The sequence below is a fragment of the Schistocerca serialis genome, chromosome 3 (assembly GCF_023864345.2).
Source record: "Schistocerca serialis cubense isolate TAMUIC-IGC-003099 chromosome 3, iqSchSeri2.2, whole genome shotgun sequence".
Lineage (NCBI taxonomy): Eukaryota > Metazoa > Arthropoda > Insecta > Orthoptera > Acrididae > Schistocerca > Schistocerca serialis.
The window spans coordinates 816,256,298-816,277,491 of NC_064640.1; the positions used below are offsets into that span (position 1 = coordinate 816,256,298).

General features: G+C 43.0%; 1 protein-coding gene across 1 annotated transcript in view; it reads left to right on the forward strand.

The window, feature by feature from the left end:
• The window catches only part of LOC126470698 (heat shock 70 kDa protein 14-like), a 200,888-nt gene that overhangs the window by 148,039 nt on the left and 31,655 nt on the right, over window positions 1-21,194 (forward strand). Inside the window, exon 6 of the mRNA XM_050098698.1 lies at window positions 14,028-14,286. Within this exon, the coding sequence (XP_049954655.1) occupies window positions 14,028-14,286 (259 nt within the window). The remainder of the gene's footprint in view (window positions 1-14,027; window positions 14,287-21,194) is intronic.

A 21,194-nucleotide genomic window follows, 5' to 3' on the forward strand; every position in this document is an offset into this window, starting at 1 on the left:
ATAGGCTAGAGCCCTGTCTCTTTCCCTTCTCAATCACTTCTTCTCTTTCATGCCCTTCAACCCTTATAATTGCTATTAATCTTTCCTGGTGTTGGCTTCTACCAGTTTTTCCCTTTTGTAAATAATTTCAGTATTTTGCAACCGTGAATTACTATACTGATATTTTGGTAATAGTCACACCTGTCAGCAACTGCTTCCTTTGGAATTGGAATTATTCTTCTTGAAGTTTGAAGGTATTTTGCCTGTTGTCTCATATATTTTGCACACCAGGGTGCATAGTTTTGTCATGACTGGTTCTCAAAAGGACATCAGCAGATGTTACTGATAAAAATGTACCTCAGGGGCCTTGTTTTGGCATAGATCTTTTGGTCCTAGGTCAAATTACCCTTGCAGTATCGTAGCTCCCATCTCATCTTCATCTACTTCCTTTTCCCCTTTCTATAATACTGCCTTCAACTTAATTTCCCTTGTATAGCTCATCTATATATTTCTTCCACATTTCTGCTTTCCCCCGTTTGCTTGGTACTGGTTCTCCATCTAAGCTCATGATATTCATACAGCTACTTCTCTTTTTTTCCAAATCCCTCTTAATTGACCCGTAGGCAGTATCATTCCCTTGCAAACATTTGCTCATGTCCTGGTGGAATGTCCGCCTTATAAAAATATCGTAATCTAGTCAGTTACTTTATATTTTAAGATTAAAAAAGAAATATTTATAGATTTTTAATGAATTCTTCTACCAGATTCTGCAAATGCTTTAAAATTTTCAGTTAAATTTACCCCAAAAATTTTAATCTTAGGATTAGATGTCACTTTCCCAGTGAATGTCATACTAAATATTTTCAGGTTTAGGTCCATACTTGCACATCAGTAACTATTTAAGTAGTATGTTGTAAATAAAAATCTTGATGAAATTTCCATTTCTTAAATTATTTTTATGGCGGGCTTAAAGTAGCACTCATTGATAGCCCACAGTACTGAAAGTGCGTTGATATTACTAAGAGTTTGGTAAAAGATATTTTTAGGTTCTGGACCCTACTTACATATTAGTATGTATTTAAAAAGTATGTTGTTGATGCAAGTAAAGAACAAATAATGAATATTTTTGTTTAAAAAAATTTTTTTAGGGCAACTGTCGCGAAAAATGTGTTGGTATTGCTAGAATTAAACAAATATCTTCAAGATGATCATGAGTGAACATTACATAATATTCTGGGCCCACATTTTTGAGCAACGAAGACTTGCAAAAGAAAGATGAGTTACCCTAGGACATTATTCCATATGACATTATTGAATTAAAGTATGCAAAATATGTCACCTTACTGATTTGTCTCCCCAAGGTTTACAATGATTCTAAGTGCAAATGCAGCTGAACTAAGCTGTTTTAAGAGTTCCAAAATTAAATCCCTGGAATATATTGCTAGACTTACTAAGTACAACATTCTGCAGTCTTTTGTGTAGCTATGGCATTGATTGGTTGGTTATACCATCAATCCCACCAAACTTCAATTTATCTAAGAGAATGCTGCGATTCACATAATCGGATGCCTTAGATAAGTTGCAGAAAATACCAGATGGCGCTATTTTATTATTTAGTGCTCGTAAAATTTGGCAAGGGAATATGTAAATGGCATTCTCAGTAGAGCAACTCTTCTGAAACCCAAACTGTGGTTCGTTGAGGATATCAGTGCTGCTAAGGTGAGATAATATTCTAGAATACATCACTTTCTCAAACATTTTGGAAAATGGTGTCAGCAGTGAAGCTGGTCAGTAGTTATTGAACTGACATCTCTTTTTATCACCTTTCTTAAAGAGAGGTTTGACAACAGAATATTTCAGCCTCTTTGGAAAAATGAGTTATGTTAGTGATACATCACATATTTCAGATAAGACCATGCTTTTTATATTGGAACAAAACTTTATAATATTGTATTGGAAACACTATCTAAACCAGATGAGCTTTTATTTTCAAGAGTATGGATAATTTTCTGAATTTCAGAAGGAGAAGTTGGTAATACATTCATATGATTGAATTTTATGAGAGTTTCAACACACTGCTGTGATTTTCCCCTTTAACTGTTTGTCCCTATACTTTCTACCAGTTATTAAATGTACTTACTACCCGTGACTCATCATTACATCACTGCCATTCAGTTCAGTAGTGGTGATATCCTGTGCCTCGTTGTCCTGTCTCTCGTTTCACTGCATTCCATAAAGCCCCAAGTCTGTTGTCAGAATTACTGATTTCTGACGTGATGTGGTTTCTTGAATTTTTAATAATTTTTCTTAGTAATTTTGAGTAGTTTTGTTGTGTGCAACTACAGCTGGATCAATACTTGTTCTTGCTAATAGGTACATTTTCCTTTTCCTTGAAGATGATATTTTAATCGCTGTAGTGATCCATGGTTTTCATATGGCCATTTAATATTCTTTCTAATTAGCATATATGGAAAGGTATTTTCAAATAATTAAATGAATTTATCATGGAATAGATAAAATTTAATTTAGCATTTGGTTCAGCATAAATTTCATCTCAGGTTATCTCTTGTAAGCTGTTCTTAAAAACATCTGTTGTGGAGGCATTAATTATTCTGATTTCCACTTAAGTGTATCCATACTGTAAGGCACTAGGTAATTTATCCTAACAAACAGTGCATCATGTTCAGAGAGAGCATTTGTTACTGGGTAAACGGTATTTTTCTGGCTTTGAGCTTTAAAACCAATTAGGGTCCTACAGTCTTTATCCATCTGTGTTGGAAAGTTAATTACTGGAATCAAATTGTGTGATCCAAATAAAGTTCCCTATTTTTCCTATCAGGATCCTTTAGAAAATGTGCATTGAAGTCACCACAGACCATTAACTGCTTGCTGCTGCCTGACAGATAGCACAGTAAGGAATCCAGATTCCTTATAAATAGTTTAAAATTTCCTTGTGGGTATCTATATAATTCACAGATACACTTCTCTGTATGCTGATCACTTCAAAAACTACTTGCCTTAATGTTTTTGAACTTGTGTTCTGTCTTAATATATGTAACAAATCTTCCTTTTCATATATTATTTCTGCATGAGTAAGCTGCTGGAGTTAATGTTTTATACATAATAATAACAAGGAGCATATTAAGAGTATTAGAAAATAATCTTGCTGCATATAATGTTAATTTATAGCAGTGCACTTTAGTAGTATCTTTACACACCTTGTGATCACATGGTTTCTTTGTCAATGAAAGTCTTTCTATTGTATAACAGATTTGTTTTCGTGACCACTCACACCATTAATCCTCACATAAATCCATATTTTATGATTTTAGTCTCATTTTCCATTTCTTAATAGCTGTACTTTATTTACATGTATCATCTTGAACATGCAAATCTGAAGTGTCCTCCAGTTTCCCCCGTTCGTGTTCTGTGAGAGCCTACACTCATCTACTTTGTCTTATTTGTTGCTGACAGCCGGCCGGAGTGGCCGAGCGGTTAAAGGCGCTACAGTCTGGAACCGCACGACCGCTACGGTCGCAGGTTCGAATCCTGCCTCGGGCATGGATGTGTGTGATGTCCTTAGGTTAGTTAGGTTTAAGTAGTTCTAAGTTCTAGGGGACTTATGACCACAGCAGTTGAGTCCCATAGTGCTCAGAGCCATTTGAACCATTTTGTTGCTGACAGCCACCTTTACCTGTGCACTCTAATATGCATAACAAGAAGTTACAAGCAGAGGATTTGAATGTAATTTTTAAAATATTAAATGTAAATCACACCATTTCACATAGTTTTACACTTTCAATTTTTATCTCTCTTATTCCGTCATCATTCTATCATTTACAAAATTCAAACGAATAAAGAAATGTGTTGATGAACTGCTATGATAAAAATGTGTCTTTGCTTACAGTATGAACGTTACAACAGCTACTAGTGATAGTTAGCGCTCTAATCGACCTACCGTATGCGGCCGATCACTACATACACTCCCCCCTGCGGGTCCAGGGATTACAATAGGCCCGAGGTATTCCTGTCTGTCCTAAGAGGTGACAAAAACGAGTCTCATACGTTTCGGCCTCTATGGGGTGGTCCCCTGTAGGGTTTGACCTCCATTTTTCAAAATTTTCCCAAAGAGTGAGCGAATTGGGGAAGGGCGCCTTACATGGTTTATCCTGTCCATTGTCTATAGAGATCTTTAGCCCACTTCCTCGCCGTTGCATTGCAGTCCAGCTCATCCTCCATCTCTTGGGCAAGGAACCTTCCTGAATGTGTTTTCCACCATGCACTGTGCAGTGTCGCTTTCTGCACCAACGATGACCATGGACTTATTTTGCACCTCATATCCAGCATGGCAGCCAGTCCGTTGTAGTGGGGCCACCATGTACCCTGTTGGTTGTAGCCCCCTGACAAAACGGGGATGGCTCTGCTGATGCCTGCGCTGTTAACTCCCAACATATGCCAAGGATATGCCTGTCACTCTGGGGCATCAGGACTCCCGGCAATGGCCATCGTGCCAGGTGGCCTTTGCTGTGGCTGGGTGGTGCCCGTGGGGAGGGCCCCTGGTCAGAGTGGGTGGCATCGGGGCAGATGATGCGCAATGAAGTGTACCACATCACCACTTGGCGGTGATCAGCCACCAGCAGTCTCTAAGAGTTCCACGTCTCAGTACAATGCAAGAAATTCTGACCCTAAATCATTCCCCTCCCATGGGGGAACGCCAGGCTAAGGATGGCAGCGAACCTTATTCACCCTGGTACCTCGTACGTAAGAGAGCTGATGGGGACTCCTTTGTTTCGATGAAGTCACAGTTTTTTGTAGAGCATTTACAGGACAAGTTTAGTGAGGTGGAGGGCTTGTCCAAAATGCGTTCTGGGTCAGTCTTGATAAAAATAGCATCCTCTGCCCAGTCATGGGCTTTACTCACTTGTAAAATGTTGGGGGATGTTTCTGTTACCATCACACCACATAAGAGCTTAAATATGGTGCAGGGTCTATATTCCACAGAGGCCTTCTTTTACTGTCTGAAGATGAGCTGTGCGCCAATTTAGAGCAGCGAGGTGTACATTTCGTCCGGCATGTCCTCCGGGGTCTGAGGGATAATCAGGTTGCCACCGGTGCCTTCATCTTGGCCTTCGAGGGTGATACATTGCCTGAGAAGGTCAAGGTGGTGGTCTACCGCTGTGATGTAAAGCCCTATATCCCTGTCCCGATGCCGTGCTGTAAGTGCTGGAAGTTTGGCCATATGTCTTCCCGCTCTACTTCCAACGTCACATGTTGAGATTATGGATGTCCATCACATCCCAATACTCCATGTGCCCAGCCTCCCATCTGTGTCAACTGGGGTGAGCATCATTCACCTTGCTCGCCAGACTGCAGGATTTTACAGAAAGAGAGGAAAATTATGGAATACGAAACCCTGGACTGACTGACCTGGACTGAGGCTAAGAGAAAATATGAGTGCCTACATCCTGTGGCTATGACCACCTCACACGCTGCCGCTATGAGAACAGTTGTAGCTCCATCAGTTCCATGAATTCCACTCGACTCTTGGAACCAGAAGGCTACGTCTGCCCCCTTGGTGGTGGGGGGGGGGGGGGGGCAATTCCCTCCTGTTGCTCCCACATCGCCTACCTCGGCACTGCCCCACCAACCATCGGGGACACCAGCCCCACTTCTCAGCTGGAGAAGTGTAAGTCTTCTTCGGCTCCTCTCGCCAGGAAGGGATCCCTTGGGTCACTCCCTTCCCAGCTTTCTGCTAGTGGGAAAGATGATGCTGCTAGTGGCCAAAGTGCCCAAAAGTAGCTGGTTGTAGGGTTTCACAATCATCCTGAGTCCCGGAGACTGAATTAGTGAAACCCTCTCAGCCAGAGAGACCCAAGGAGCAGAGAGAAAAGTCCAAAAAGACCACCTCTATGACCAAGGAAATTGTGGTGGCACCCACACCACCGCTACCTACAAGGTCTGCATCTGGGGATGACGTGGAGATGCTCGCATCTGCTGAGGACCTACAGTACTGGCCATAAAAATTGCTACACCACGAAGATGACGTGCTACAGACCCGAAATTCAACTGACAGGAAGAAGGTGCTGTGATATGCAAATGATAAGCTTTTCAGAGCATTCACACAAGGTTGGCGCCGGTGGTGACACCTACAACGTGCTGACATGAGGAAAGTTTCCAACCAATTTCTCATACACAAACATCAGTAGACCGGCGTTGCCTGGTGAAACGTTGTTGTGAAGCCTCGTGTAAGGAGGAGAAATGCCTACCATCACTTTTCCGACTTTGATAAAGGTCGGATTGTAGCCTATCGCGCTTGCAGTTTATCGTATTACTACATTGCTGCTCGCGTTGGTCGAGATCCAATGACTGTTAGCAGAATATGGAATCGGTGGGTTCAGGAGTGTAATACGGAACGCCGTGCTGGATCCCAGTGGCCTCGTATCACTAGCAATCGAGAAGACAGGCATCTTATCCGCATGGCAGTAACAGATCATGCAGCCTTGTCTCGATCCCTGAGTCAACGGATGGGGACGTTTGCAAGACAACAACCATCTGCATGAACAGTTCGACGACGTTTGCAGCAGCATGGACTATCAGCTCGGAGACCATGACTGCGGTTACCCTTGACGCTGCATCACAGACTGGAGCGCCTGCGAATGTGTACTCAACGACAAACCTTGGTGCACGAATCGCAAAACATCATTTTATCGAATGAATTCAGGTTCTGTTTACAGCATCATGATGGTCGCATCCGTGTTTGGCGACATCACGCTGAAAGCACATTGGAAGCGTGTATTCGTCATCGCCATACTGCCGTATCACCCGGCGTGATGGTATGGGCTGCCATTGGTTACACGTCTCGGTCACACCTTGTTCGCATTGACGGCACTTTGATCAGTGGACGTTACATCTCAGATGTGTTACGACCTGTGGCTCTATCCTTCATTCGATCCCTGCAAAACCCTACATTTCAGCAGTATAATGCACAACCGCATGTTGCAGGTCCTGTACAGGCGTTTCTGGATACAGAAAATGTTCGACTGCTGCCCTGGCCAGCACATTCTCCAGATCTCTCATCAATTGAAAACGTCTGGTCAATGGTGGCCAAGCAACTGGCTCGTCACAATACACCAGTCACTACTCTTGATGAACTGTGGTATTGTGTTGAAGCTGCATTGGCAGCTGTACCTGTACATGCCATCCAAGCTCTGTTTGACTTAATGCCCAGGCATATCAAGGCCGTTATAACGGCCAGAGGTGATTGTTCTGGGTACTGATTTCCCAGTCTCATGATGTCATCCTTCAGTGGAATCACGATGACTTTTTCCACCGCCTGGCTGAGCTACGGCAACTGTTAAGCTTGACACCTGCTATCTACATTGCACTTCAGGAAACCTGGTTCCCGGCAGTGCGGACCCCATCCCTCCATGGCTATAAGGGATATTACAGGAACCGTAGCAACTATAATAGTGTGTCAGCTGGAGTTTGCATTTATGTCCTAAACTCAGTCTGTAGTGTAACAGTGCCCCTTCAAACCCCTCTTGAAGCAGTGGCCGTCAGCATAAGGGTGACACAGGAAATAACTGTCTGCAATGTATATCTTCCTCCAGATGGTGCAATACCCCTGAATGTATTAGCTGCACTGATTAATCAACTCCCTAAACCTTTCCTACTTTTTGGATATTTTAACACCCATAACCCCTTGTGGGGTGGCACCGTACTTAGTGGACAAGGCAGTGATGTCGAAGCTTTACTGTCTCAGTTCGACCTCTTCCTCGTAAATACTGGGGCCACCACACATTTTATTGTGGCTCATGGTAGTTACTCAGCCATTGATTTATCCATTTGCAGCCCAGGACGTCTCCCATATGTCCACTGGAGAGCACATGACGACCTGTGCAGTTGTGACCACTTCCCCATCTTCCTGTCACTGCCCTGGCATCAGGCCAACGGTCACTTATCGAGATGGGTTTTTAAACAAGGTGGACTGGGAAACTTTCACCTCTGCGGGCACCATTGACTCTCCCCCACAGGGTAACATGGGTGTGATGGTTGAGCAGGTGACTACAACAGTCGTTAATGCAGAGGAAACGCAATCCCTCGCTCTTTTAGATGCCCCCTTGGTGGTTGACAGAAGTCACTGAGGCAATTAAGGAGCATCAGCAAGCTCTACAGCAGCATAAGTGGCACCCTTCCCTGGATCACCTCATAGCCTTTAAGCAGCTCCTTGTCGGCGTTCGCCAGATTATCAAATTACGGATGGAGGAGTGTTGGGAGAGATAAGTCTCATCCATTGGATGCCGTACGTCACTTTCCCAAGTCTGGACGAAGATCAGACGTCTTTTTTGTACCAGATCCCAACAGGTGTCCCTGGCATTAACATCAATGGTGTGTTGTCAACCGGCGCTAACGCGATTGCTGAGCACTATGCTTGAGGCTCTGCTTCGGCGATCTAACCCCCCCCCCCCCCCTTTTGCACCCTGAAACGGTGGGTGGAAAGGAAAGCCCTCTCGTTCGCTACACCCCACAGTGAACCCTATAACGCCCCATTTACATAGTGGGAGCTCCTCAGTGCCCTTGCACATTGCCCTGACACAGCTCCTGGGCCAGATCAGATCCATGGTCAGATGATTAAACATCTCTCATCTGACTACAAGTGACATCTCCTTGTCATCTTCAATCGGATCAGTTGCGTCTCGTCTTTCCATCCCAGTGGTGGGAGAGCACCATCATTCCGATGCTTAAACTCGGTAAAAACCCGCTTGAAGTGGATAGCTATCGGACCATCAGCCTCACCAATGTTCTTTGTAAGCTCCAGGAGTGTATGGTGTGTCTGTGGTTGTGTTGGCTCCTGGAGTCACGTGGTCCACTGACTCCATGCCAGGGCGGCTTCCGCCAGGGTTGCTCTAACACTGATAATCTTGTGTCCCAAGAGTCTGCCATCTGAACAGCCTTTTCCAGATGCCAACACCTAGGTGCCGTCTTGTTTGATTTACAAAAAGCATATGACACCACCTGGCAACATCATATCCTTGCCACATTATACAAGTGTGGTCTCAGAGGCCCACTCCTGTTTTTTTTATCCAAAATTTCCTGTCACTTCATACTTTCCGTGTCTAGGTTGATGCCTCCCATAGTTCGCCCCATTTCCAGGAGAGAGGGGTCCTGCAGGGCTCCGTATTGAGTGTATCTCTATTTTTAGTGGCCATTAATTGTGTAGCAGCAGCTGTAGGGCCATCCGTCCCACTGTCCCTGTATGCAGACGACTTCTGAATTTCACACTGTTCCACCAGTATTGGTGTTGCTGAGTGGTGCCTACAGGGCGCCACCCACAAGGCGCAGTCATGGGCTCTAGCCCACGGTTTCCAGTTTTCGGCCGCAAAGTCGTGTATAATGCACTTCTGTTGGTGTTGTATTGTTCATCTGGAACCAGAACTTCACCTTAATGTCGATCCACTCACTGTAGTGGAGACATATCGATTCTTAGAACTGTTTTTTGACGCCCGATTGACTTGGCTTTCTCACCTCAGTCACCTTAAGCAGAAATGCTGGCAGCACCTCAATGCCCTTCGCTGCCTGAGCAACACCAATTGGGGTGCAGATCGCTGTGCACTACTGCAGCTCTACAGAGCCCTTGTTCAATCCCGCCTTGAGTATGGGAGTGTGGTTTATGGTTCGGCTACACCCTCAGCATTGCGTTTGCTCGACCCAGTGCACCACTGTGGCGTTTGCCTAGTGACAGACGCTTTTAGGATGAGTCTGGTGAATAGTGTCCTGGTGGAGGCCGGAGTCCCTCCATTGCAGGTTAGGCGTGCACAGTTGCTCTCCAGTTACATTGCATACGTTTGTAGTTCTCTTGCGCATCTGAATTTCGGTCTCCTTTTCCTGCCCGTGGCGGTTCATCTCCTGCATCGGCGGCCCAGGTCAGGGCTTACACTTGCAGTTCGTGTTCAAACCCTTCTCTCTGAACTTCAGTTGTTGCCTTCACCACCTACACTTGAGGTTCATTCACGAACACCTCAGTCGTGTACATCTAGGCTGCAGCTTCGATTCTCGTCACATACTGGGGCCACGAAGTGGTTTACACCAATGGCTCGATGGCTAATGGTCATGTTGGCTTTGCCTATGGTCACGGAGGACATATAGAGCAGCATTCCTTGCGTGATGGCTGCAGTGTTTTCACTGCAGAGCTGTCGGCCATATCTCGTACTCTTGAGCACATCCACTCATGCCCAAGTGAGTCATTTATCCTGTGTACTGATTCCTTGAGCAGCCTACAAGCTACTGACCAGTGCTACCCTCATCATCCTTTGGTAGCGACCATCCAGGAGTCCGTCTATGCCCTGGGATGGTCCAGTCATTCAGTGGTGTTTGTCCGGACCCCAGGTAAAGTAGGAATCCCAGGCAATGAATTTGCCGACAGGTTGGCTAAACGGGCTATGCAGAAACTGCTTATGGAGATCGGCTTCTCTGAAACTGACCTGAGCTCAGTATTACGCCGCAAGGTTTTGTGGCTTTGGGAGACAGAATGGCATAACCTCAGTACGCACAGCAAGCTGCGTGCCCTTGAGGAAACTACGAATGTGTGGAAGACCTCTGTGCGTGCCTCTGCGTGCCCATAAGGAAACTACGAATGTGTGGAAGACCTCTGTGCGTGCCTCTCACAGGGACTCTGTGTTTCTCTGTCGGCTCCGCATTGGCCATACGTGGCTGTCTCATGGTTACCTCCTCCTTCGTGATGACCCACCTCAGTGTCACTGTGGCTCACGAATGACAGTCGTCCATCTCTTGCCGGACTGCTCACTTTCCGCCGCTCTGCAGCGGACTTTTAACCTTCCCAGCACCCTACCTTCAGTGTTGGGCAATAATGCCTCAACAGCAGCTTTAGTTTTACATTTTATTCTTGAGGGTGTGTTTTATCATTTTCTCCAAGTTTTAGCACATGTCCTTCATCCCTGTGTGTCCTCCACCCTCGTGCTTTCAGGGTGGGGGTTTTAATGTGTTGCAGAGTGGCTGGCTTTTCCTTTTTATCCTCATTGTCAGCCAGCCATGGTAACGTGCTCTTTTGATTTAAGATCTTCTACCTGTTGTTTGCATTTTTGTGGTTTTCTTGTCCCCTTTTGTCCATTTAAGTGTGTTGACCTTCAGTCGTTGTCATTTTTCCTTTCATTCTGTTTGGTCTTGTCTCATTGTCTTACTCTCACCCTTGTGGCATTGTTTCCTTTGGAACAGTGGACCGATGACCTCATAGTTTGGTCCCTTCCTCACTCTTTTAAACCAACCAACTAGGCCACTCTTTGTGCAGTCTATTGATTACTGGCTTTCCCAGCATTATTTGTGCCAGGTTTACTTAATTGGTACACTACATGGCTATGACAATTGAAACATGATGTCCTCCCTCTCTCAAAAAAAGAAGAAGAAGAAGAAGAAGAAGAAGAAGAAGAAGAAGAAGAAGAAGAAGAAGAAGAAGGAGGAGGAGGAGAAGAAAAGACCTTATAGATGTGTGCTGATAGGATGGATGACCATTGAGGCGAAATGGTCGTTAGTGGTAACCTAAGGTGAACCTGCCACACCGTAGTTTTATAACACCTACATAGGCAGTCAGTGCCCTCTATCTGGGTGGACTGTACAGAACCCAAGCTGTTTGTGGGAATGCATGTGGATCCCAACTAAGACGAAAGAAATATCTCCATGTTACGGGTGGGTCATTAGCAGTCACCAAAACCCTCTGGAACTGCACCAGGAAATTGAACTTTGATCATTGTTGAAAGGCACAATCTTGTCAGAATGTCTTTGTTGTGGAGTAGAAAAACACGATACCCTCAGCTACCATAAGGCCTTGTAAGTTGTAGGGATGTCATGGACATTGACACTGCTGAACTGAAAAAGTAGTGGGGAATCGGAAGCATAACAGAAGAGAGGAATTTGATGATGTAAGTGAATGGTGAACTGTAGAGAACTGTTGCCTTCACCATAACATTCAGTTGGCTATCCTAGAACTCATCAAGGTTTTATTTATTATACTAAAAGTAAAACTTAAGGTACCCAATCTAATGTGGTGCTACAAATGCCAATGGTGTGGTAACACCACAGGAAAGACACCTTCAAAGCCACGACATTATGTTCAGTGCCAGACTTCTGTCTAAATTGCTCAGATAGTCAGCTGCTGACCAGAAAAAGGGATCGGTTGGTAGGACGTGTTCTGAGGCATCAAGGGATCACCAATTTAGTATTTGAGGGCAGCGTGGAGGCTAAAAATCATAGGGGGAGACCAAGAGATGAATACACGAAGCAGATTCAGAAGGGCGTAGGTTGCAGTAGGTACTGGGAGATGAAGAAGCTTGCACAGGATAGAGTAGCATGGAGAGCTGCATCAAACCAGTCTCAGGACTGAAGACCACAACAACAACAACAGTCAGCTGCTAGGAGCAGGCTTTGCGTGGTATTTTTAGAAGAAACGAAAATTTAAAAAATTATGTTGGTCATTAAAATTTCCTGTACTGAGAAAGAAATAACATAATACCTTGCAACCTCCTCTGTTCTGCATCTACATACATACTCTGCAGGCCACCTAATGGTGCCCGACAGATGGTAACTTGTACGAATGCTAGTCATTTTCTTTCCTGTTCCACTTGCAAACAGAGTGAGGGGAAAATGACTGTTCATATGCTACCATACAAGTCCTAATTTCTTTTACATTGTCTGTGCAGTCCATATGTGATGCTATGTTGGTGGCAGTAGAATTGTTCTGCAGTTGGCTGCAGATGCTGATTCTCTAAGTTCTCTCAGTAGTGTTTCGGGAAAAGAATGCCAGCTTTCCTCCGGGGATTACCATGTGGGTTCACGAAGTATCTCTGCAATACTTTCATGTTGATTGAACCTACTGGTAACAAATCTACCGACACGCTTTTGAATTGCTTTGATGTCTTCCTTTAATCCATCCTGATGTGGATCCCAAACACTCTAGCAGTACTCAATAATGGGTCTCACAAGTGTTCTATACACTATTGCCTGCCCCCCCTCCCGTTTCCAGGGAAGAGAATGTTTTTATCACTTATATGAATGATATTCCATAACAGAATATTTGTTTGTAACCTATATAAAATCAGGTCACAGATATCAGGATATTTAGACTCAAAACTAAAGAAAATCCACTTCCGAACAACACTGTCTTCCATGCTCATGTGCAGTCAGGTGTCTGCTTATATGAACATGGTCTCCTATATAACGGACTTGTAAGAACTTTACAGTTAGTTGACTAGTTTTTGAAGCGATTGTCTCTGAAGCTGGGCGTTTTGCATTGAAATGCAATTTTGACGTTATTTTTGAATAGACTCGTCATTGATTTTGAAGGATATTATTGCGTTTTACTTAATAACGTGTACACATTTTATGGAAGCTTTAATGCTGCTTGGAAGTCCATGTTCAAAAGAAATGGACTTGGCTGTCTTTTAATCTAGGTACCTTAAATATCCTGTTAAATCATTGGGTCTTATCAATTGGTATGAGCCTCTTATGGTGGCTGTGAACCAGCACGCAATTAAGTTTTGCCATTTCATTCCCCCCCCCTTTTTGTCATCTCTGCCTTTTGTGGTGCTACAATAAATGCAGAACACCATGTATTAAGAGATACAGTCTAAATGTGTGTATTTTTAAACAGTGGAGACATTGGGCCATAGTGTGTAGATGGAGGGGGGGCGGGGAGGAGAGAGAGAGAGAGATTGTCTACATCTGACAAAGGACTTAGTATTTTAGCTTACAATGTCAAACAGTCTTCTTTCAGTGTGCCTGTTTGCCACCAAGCACCTCCCATATGTGGTGAGTAGTAATCTATCTTTTTGATATGTAATTATCAGTTCCCTTAATTCTACTATAGAGTTTCTTATTGGAACACATCAAAAACTGAGCAGTTGTTGTGGTGAAAAACTACTATAACAACCTTAACTGTTTGCTTTCCAATTTTTTAATAAAAGAAGGAAGACTGACTAGTGATACCATTATTCAATATGTGTGGGCCATTTAAACATAATACTTTCTTCTTATTGCAGGAAATGGAAGTTGGATCCAAATGATAGTCGGCGTGCTATGGCTAAATTGTACAATGCTGCAGAGCAGTGCAAACACATTTTGTCCACAATGAGTACAGCTCATTGTTTTATTGAGTCTTTGTGTGAAGGAACAGACTTTAGCTACAATGTTACAAGAGCACGATTTGAAAATTTGATTAGTGCAGCTGTGAAAATGTGCACTGCCCCCATAGAAGAAGCACTGAGCCAAGCAGGTATCGATTGCAGAGACATAAACAAGGTGAGTCATCTGGTAGAGTTACTACCATTTTACAACATTACCCTTTCTCCATCCCTTCCCCAGTCCCTCATACTCTTCCATGCCCCCAACCCTCCCATTTACCATTCCCTTTTGCACTGTGTAACAATTCTGAGTCAGGTGTTTCTTCTTGTGATAATGCTCATGTTCTATTTCTTATTTTTTATTTTATTTTATTATACTGTATTGCTCTTCTGTGTCAGTGATTCAAGGCTATGACCATAGCATCATACTTTCAGGTGAATTTTCAAGCTCTATGTCTACACATGTACTCGGCAAGCCATCTTATGGTGCATGACAGAAGGTACCTTGTACCAACACTAATCATTTCCTTTCCTGTCCACTTGCAAATAGAGCAAGGGAAAAGCAACTGTCTACGTGCCTCCATATGAACTGTAATATCTCTTATCTTATTGTCATGGTCCTTAAGCAAAATGTACTACATGATGGCAGTAGAATCATTCTTCAGTCAGCAGCAAATGCTGATACTCTGACTTTTCTCAATAGTATTTCACAAAAAGAATGTGGTCTTCCCTCCAGGGATTTCCATTTCAGTTCACGAAGCACCTTAGTAATAATCATTTGTTGATCGAACCTACTGGTAACAAACCAAGCAGCCTGCCTGTGAATTGCTTCGATGCTTCCTTTTATGCGACCTGGTGGGGATCCCAAACACTCGAGCAGTACTCAAGAATGAGTTGTACTAGTATTCTATACTTGGTCTCCTTTATGGATGAACCACACATTCCACACGATATTAGGCAAGTGTACTAGTTTCTTTGGCTCTTCATTGTATGTCAAAGATGCAAGGTGGTGGTGGTGGTGGTGGTGGTGGTGGTGGTGGTGGTGATGATGATGATTTTACATTATTCTCCAGTTCTTTTCACTTACCTATGTTTCCTGTTAGGAAACACTGTGTGTGTGTGTGTGTGTGTGTGTGTGTGTGTGTGTGTGTGTGTGTGTGTGTGTGTGTGTGTAAATTCTCAAAATATGTGAATGCATAATGTTTGCCTAAAAGAACAGACACCACGGTGCAGAATCTGCAGCTATGAAAAATTATATGTAAATTGAAGGGGGATAACTGCTGTCAGCTGCCGCAGGACGTTAAGTGGAATTGGTGGCGATGAGCGAAAATGTGTACCAGACCGAGACTCAAATCTGGGCTCTCCTGCATACTAGACAGGTGCAGTAACCACTGAACCATCCGGGACACAGTGTGAAATTTAAACTTCTGTGATTTCTCCAAATAAATGTAGGCAAATGCCAGAACGGTTCCCTTGAAAAGGATGTGGGCGATTTCGTTCCCGATACCTGCATACACTGAGCTCGTACTCTCACTTCCTTGTCATTGGTGGGCTATAAGACCCTAATCTTCACTTCTTCTTTTATTTACCATGAGTATTGCTGTCTAGTGTGTACCAGCAGCAAGTGCAAGGCAAATAAATGAGAATATTAGTTCATATGTCTTAGCTGCTTCAGTTCAATTGTCAAGATTTTCAGCTCCGATTAGTCTGTCGCAAGCTGTGCTGCTGTATGTAAGAAAGCAAAATGAGTGAACTCTGGAAGCACTCAGTATTTTTAGATATGTTGGTCACAGAATATGGGAAGTAGGCAGAACTGAAGAGCTCTTTTTTTATATAGTGCATTTTGCCTGGTCTCAAGTTGATTATGGTTGTCTGATGTGTCAGTATGCTCAGTCATTCTAGATGAAAACCTGTGAAGCAGTCAATCATGCGGAAATAGTGTTGGCCACCAAACCTTTTATGATCAGCTCCACTGTATGCTCTGAAGCTAGCAAACCACCTCTTGTAATTGCATAGCAGCTCATCATGGTGTGAGAAGATTATAAAGTTTCCTCAGTGCAGAAGACACAGGCACACCATATCGTCGGTCACCCATTGACAGAAAAACACACTGAGTAACAATTTGTGAGCACGTATCGGGCCTTTGGAATACATAGAAGTCAGGGGAAGCTCATGGAGGCCAGACGGATTGAACTTTAAAATGGTAAGTAGGTTATTAGTAAATGTTACTACATGCGACATAAGAGGGTGAACCTTCCATCTACTAGCCACAATTACAAGAATTGTGCAATTGAACATCTCACAGACAAAGTTGTAATTGCTGCATGTGCCTTTAGAGTTGTTACCAATGCAGAATGTAAAATTCATTAATCAAACTCTAGAACCTGACCTAATCCATTGCCTGGAATGATTTATTGCTGTGCAGGAAGGGGTCATTTCATCCAAGCACTTAATGCAACACGTAGAGCATTTCAGAGAAGGATGACGACATATGACAATGATTGTGAGTGCTGCAGTACCAAGTGCTACAGTGGCTCTGACTCTGGTGCGTGTAGCTTTTATTCTTTTGAGGTGGAGAGCCAGTCATCAGCATAAACCACCAATAATCCAGATTTTAGTAGACTAGATCCATAGAGCATAAGAGAGAGTGAGAGTATAACTTTGTAGTGTGAATGTAGAGTAGGTGTAAATTTAGGATTAAGAGAAAAGGAAGCACTGGGACAAGCCATGAAGGTTTAAATTGCCAGAAGTGAAAACAAGCACAAAAAGAAGACTTCTAAGCAAATAGCAATAAGCAGCTTAGTAAGAAAGATTTGATGCCGTATCTAACACGTCAGCAACTTGCTAGTTGTTTTGGGTATAAAATTTGTGTTTGTGTTTTTGTGTGTGTGTGTGTGTGTGTGTGTGTGTGTGTGTGTGTGTGTGCGCGCGCGCGCGCGTGTGTGCGTGTGTGTGTGTAAGGGGGGGGGGGGGGGCGCTTGTAAAGTAGTATAACACAATATAGTTAGCCTTACTCAAATTCAAAGAAGCCATCGAGGCAACTATTTAATATCGGAAGAATTTTTTAATTAATATTGTATTTAACTTTTCTTGCAATATAAGACACACAGATAAATAACATTTACAATACCAGAAAAAAAACTTTAATAATGAATGTAAAGTACATTCTTTTTGAAGCATGCAGAAATTTTTTAGATCTTCACTAATTTGTCAGGTCCTTTCTCTCCTAAATTATTTCTTAATTTTGACCAAACAAGCCAGTAGGTGGAGAAGATCCTCTCAATGGATGCAGTGCTAGCAGGGCAAGAAAAGGGGCCTAATAAAGTAATTGTAAGAATGGGTTACATTTTGAATAAGTTAATAATAGGAATTTTAATTGAACTATCGTCAATGTGAAAAATAGAAAAAACAATAAAACCCACAAAAACTAAATTTGACCCACTGGGTTGGATTTTTTTTTTAAAAATACCCAAGTTTATCTCAACTCTCATGTATGGCCATATTAGAGTAAATCTGAGCAGTGCATTGCCACAGCTATGAAAGCAGGCGAGCACGGGATGTTGTCACTGTAATAATTCAACAAGGCCAGTGCAGTGTTTTGATGTAGATTAGCTTGTTGAAACAGTGAACTCAGCAGTACTGCATATACTAATGCAGCAAAGGGCAAGGCAGTTGTCCAAACTGACAGTGGCAGTGGATTTTTTGGATACGTGACTGATAGTGCTGCATATGCATGAATGAATGGTGCACTGCTATTGACAATAAGTACAAGTAATTTTTGTAATAGATTTATTCTTAGTCTTGCAGCCGAATTGGGGCGACAGGGTTTTGCCAAATGAGGATACCACGTGGACCTGCCAATAAAAAGTCACTGGTTTGAGGCCACAGATGGACAACAGCTCTATACACTAAGTCCCTCCCCACAATTAGTCCCAATTTGCAGTGGACTACACCAGGTCATCTCCAGTAGCATGGCTGACCACTGCTCAGAGTGCAGCAGGTATCCACACTAGGCATCTTCACATGGTAGGCATCCCCTACTGTGACTCAGCTGGGTGTCAGCCGGGGCCACACAGCATCGTCAAGAACATGCTGCAAACGCTCGGGGCAAAAGCCGCATCAGTATTGTGTGGAATGTGAGCAGCCAGCACAGTGGAATTCAGTGGCCAGCTGGCCACTGATAGAGTCTATCGAGCAGCTGAGATGCCTCAATGTAAGAACTTGTTAGATTTGCAGCTGCCTTTCCCTGGAACCTCTCGGGCTCCCACCTCGCCTCCGTCGCCTGTTTGCACCGTGCTGGCTCGTAGCCACTCCACCCTGCACCAGGGAACACTGTAGTTAGCACACTGGATTCATATTCAGAAGGACCAGAATTCAAATCGACATCGAGCCATTCACATTTAGGGTTGTCATAGTCCCTCCCTCTCCCCCTCTGAAATAGATATAGCATTTGCTGGGATTGTTCGTTACAGAAAAGCTTGTCCTATTTCCTTCCTCATTTTGATCATATCCGTGCTTGTGTTCTCTCTCTCTAATTACAATGAACGGTACATTGCAATCTATTATCTTCCTTTTCTTTTCTTTGTGGTTTTTGAGAAGGACATTGAGTGCTATTGCATCAGTTGTCACTTTGATTCCATACTAAACTGCAAGCACAAGGTTTCATTTCATATCGGTGTGATTCAAAGGAAGAATTACACAGTAATTAAATTTCCAGAGATTTCCATGAATTTTGCCTTTAAGCAGGCAAAATATCTGCTTGCCATCTTTTTCCAGGGCAATGATGTGGAGCACATTTGGTAATGCACAATTCATCAGTTGTCATTTATAGAGTCTACTTTTCACAAATTTTTAATCCTGAAAGTGGTTCTTCATGTCAGAAGGTGACACTGGCATTGACAGACAGTCTGTCACTCCCTTGCCATTCCTAAAGCAGTTGACTTGATCTTAAACATATTTTATGTTGGCATCTTCTATACTGTTGCTGTTTTCCCCAATCTGTAAGACATGGTGTATACGACCCGGGACAACCGGGAGATCTGGGAAAAACCCGGGAATTTGTTCATCTGGGAGAAAACCAGGAAAAACCAGGGAATTTTTTAGAATTCTGGAAATTTTTCGTTGTTTTAGTTTCCAGTTAAATTTGTGTAACTTTGACTGGTAAGAACCAATACTCTAACAAAGGATATTACTGTATCCCACTACTCCAGAATAATACTGCAGCATTAAAACATGAACGAGAGAAAAAATGAAAATAAAACTTAAATTGCAAAGGAAATGCGCCATATAAATTAACACAGTGCACGTACAAGCGTCTGTCAACAGCAAAATGTGTTAAAGGCTGTAGGAAGACTATGCAATGCTTCATAACAACGAATTGCCTGCGATGAGTGTGACGACACAACTGTTTAAATTTGATTCATTTAAGTAGTTACGAGCGGGCTCGTGCACACGCGTATGAGTAATACCTTCTCCCGCTTCTGGCTACAGAAATGTGGCTGTTGGCTGTGCAAGCAGCAGTAGCAGCAACCAGCCACATGGGGTACCTGGAAAAAATTTACTGGCCCCCCAAGCTGCCACATTCAAGCGTGCGCAGCAGTCCTGGATCTGGTGGAGGGGGGGGGGGGGGGGGGGGGGGCGGCAAACAGTTGTATCTGAACCGGGCAACAGTTGTGGGGGGAGAGGGCAGATTCATATTCTTGAGGGGGAAAAAACCTTTTACAAAGCACCTAGCATCCAGCGCACGTCGGTCTGTCGATTGTTCATATGAGTTTGAAATGCACCTCTGCTGGTTTTTGGACATTTTTGAACACATTCTAAGTTGATTTTTGAATGCGTGCATAGTGTACATGATATCTCTGCCAGGGGAATCCTCATCACATCTAGACATGAACTTTCCTCCAGACTAAACGGGACGGGGCTATACGAGCTGAGCGGAATAAAGCTGAACCGGTGAATGCCAACTGCTGCTTGTTTATGTGGTTGATTTGGTTTGCAAATGTTCAGCGTTGTTATAATTACTAGCGAAATCCATAGATTCAGATTAGCAGAGTTGAAATAAATGACTAACAGGAATAACAGGTAAGAAAGTTTATGTATTACCTTCTCGGTGTATCCAAGAAAGTGAATTTTGACGGAAAATTTTTGGCCACATCACTACATTAGACAGGGCCAGTTGTAGTCACGAGCTAGCAGCTGCTTAAGTTCCATTCTGGGAGTAGTGCGGAAAATGCATTGTACGAACACATACTAACACCTAACCGGAGAATAATCGCTGGATAACTAAACCAGTGATTGTGGCAGGGTTAGTAAAGTTAAACGGAGAATGAGTTTTGACAGTAGTAGGAATAGTTACAGAGTTAGTGATGACAAGATTGTTTGTTAGTACGAGGAAGGAGAAGAAATGGGGACATCACACAAATTATGGAAGAATATGACGATTCCAAATTCATAAAAAAATTTTATTCTCGTGCATGAAACTGGAGCATATGAATGAAATTTGAAACTAGTTCCTAACATAAAGCTTTTTGATTGTAGTAGGAAAATAGATATTTTGTGTTGCTACTTTGTGAATTATATTGCTGTAATATAAAAATGATCATTATTGCCAAAACAGTCTTCCTTATTTGGTGTGTGTTACAATTGCTGCAGTATTGGAATGGCCTATTTCGTTTTATCCAGGAAACAGTGACAAAACAGATGTAGTTAGATTGAGAAACCACACCATTCTTGGGTACTATTTGTATTAACAGCTTTTTCAGTATTAGACAACATTTCGATTTATCATGTAGCAAAATGTAGCAAAATGTTTGACAAACTTTGATGAGGTAATAGCTCTTTCGCAGAAAGGAAAGCACACCATGTAAAGCTGTAGCAAGATTAGAGAGAAAAATCACTAGGACCTAAGGATTGAAGAAATGTGTACTGTCTTGCATGTCTCTTGTCTTTACTGGTTTTAGGTATCCTATATTTAATTTTATGTCACACAGAAGAGCAAGTTATTAGCTAATAGGTAATAAAGAGTCCTGATTTTGTGAATAGTTCTCGTTCTCCTGGTTACAAATAATCCCATCCAGTATTAATTGC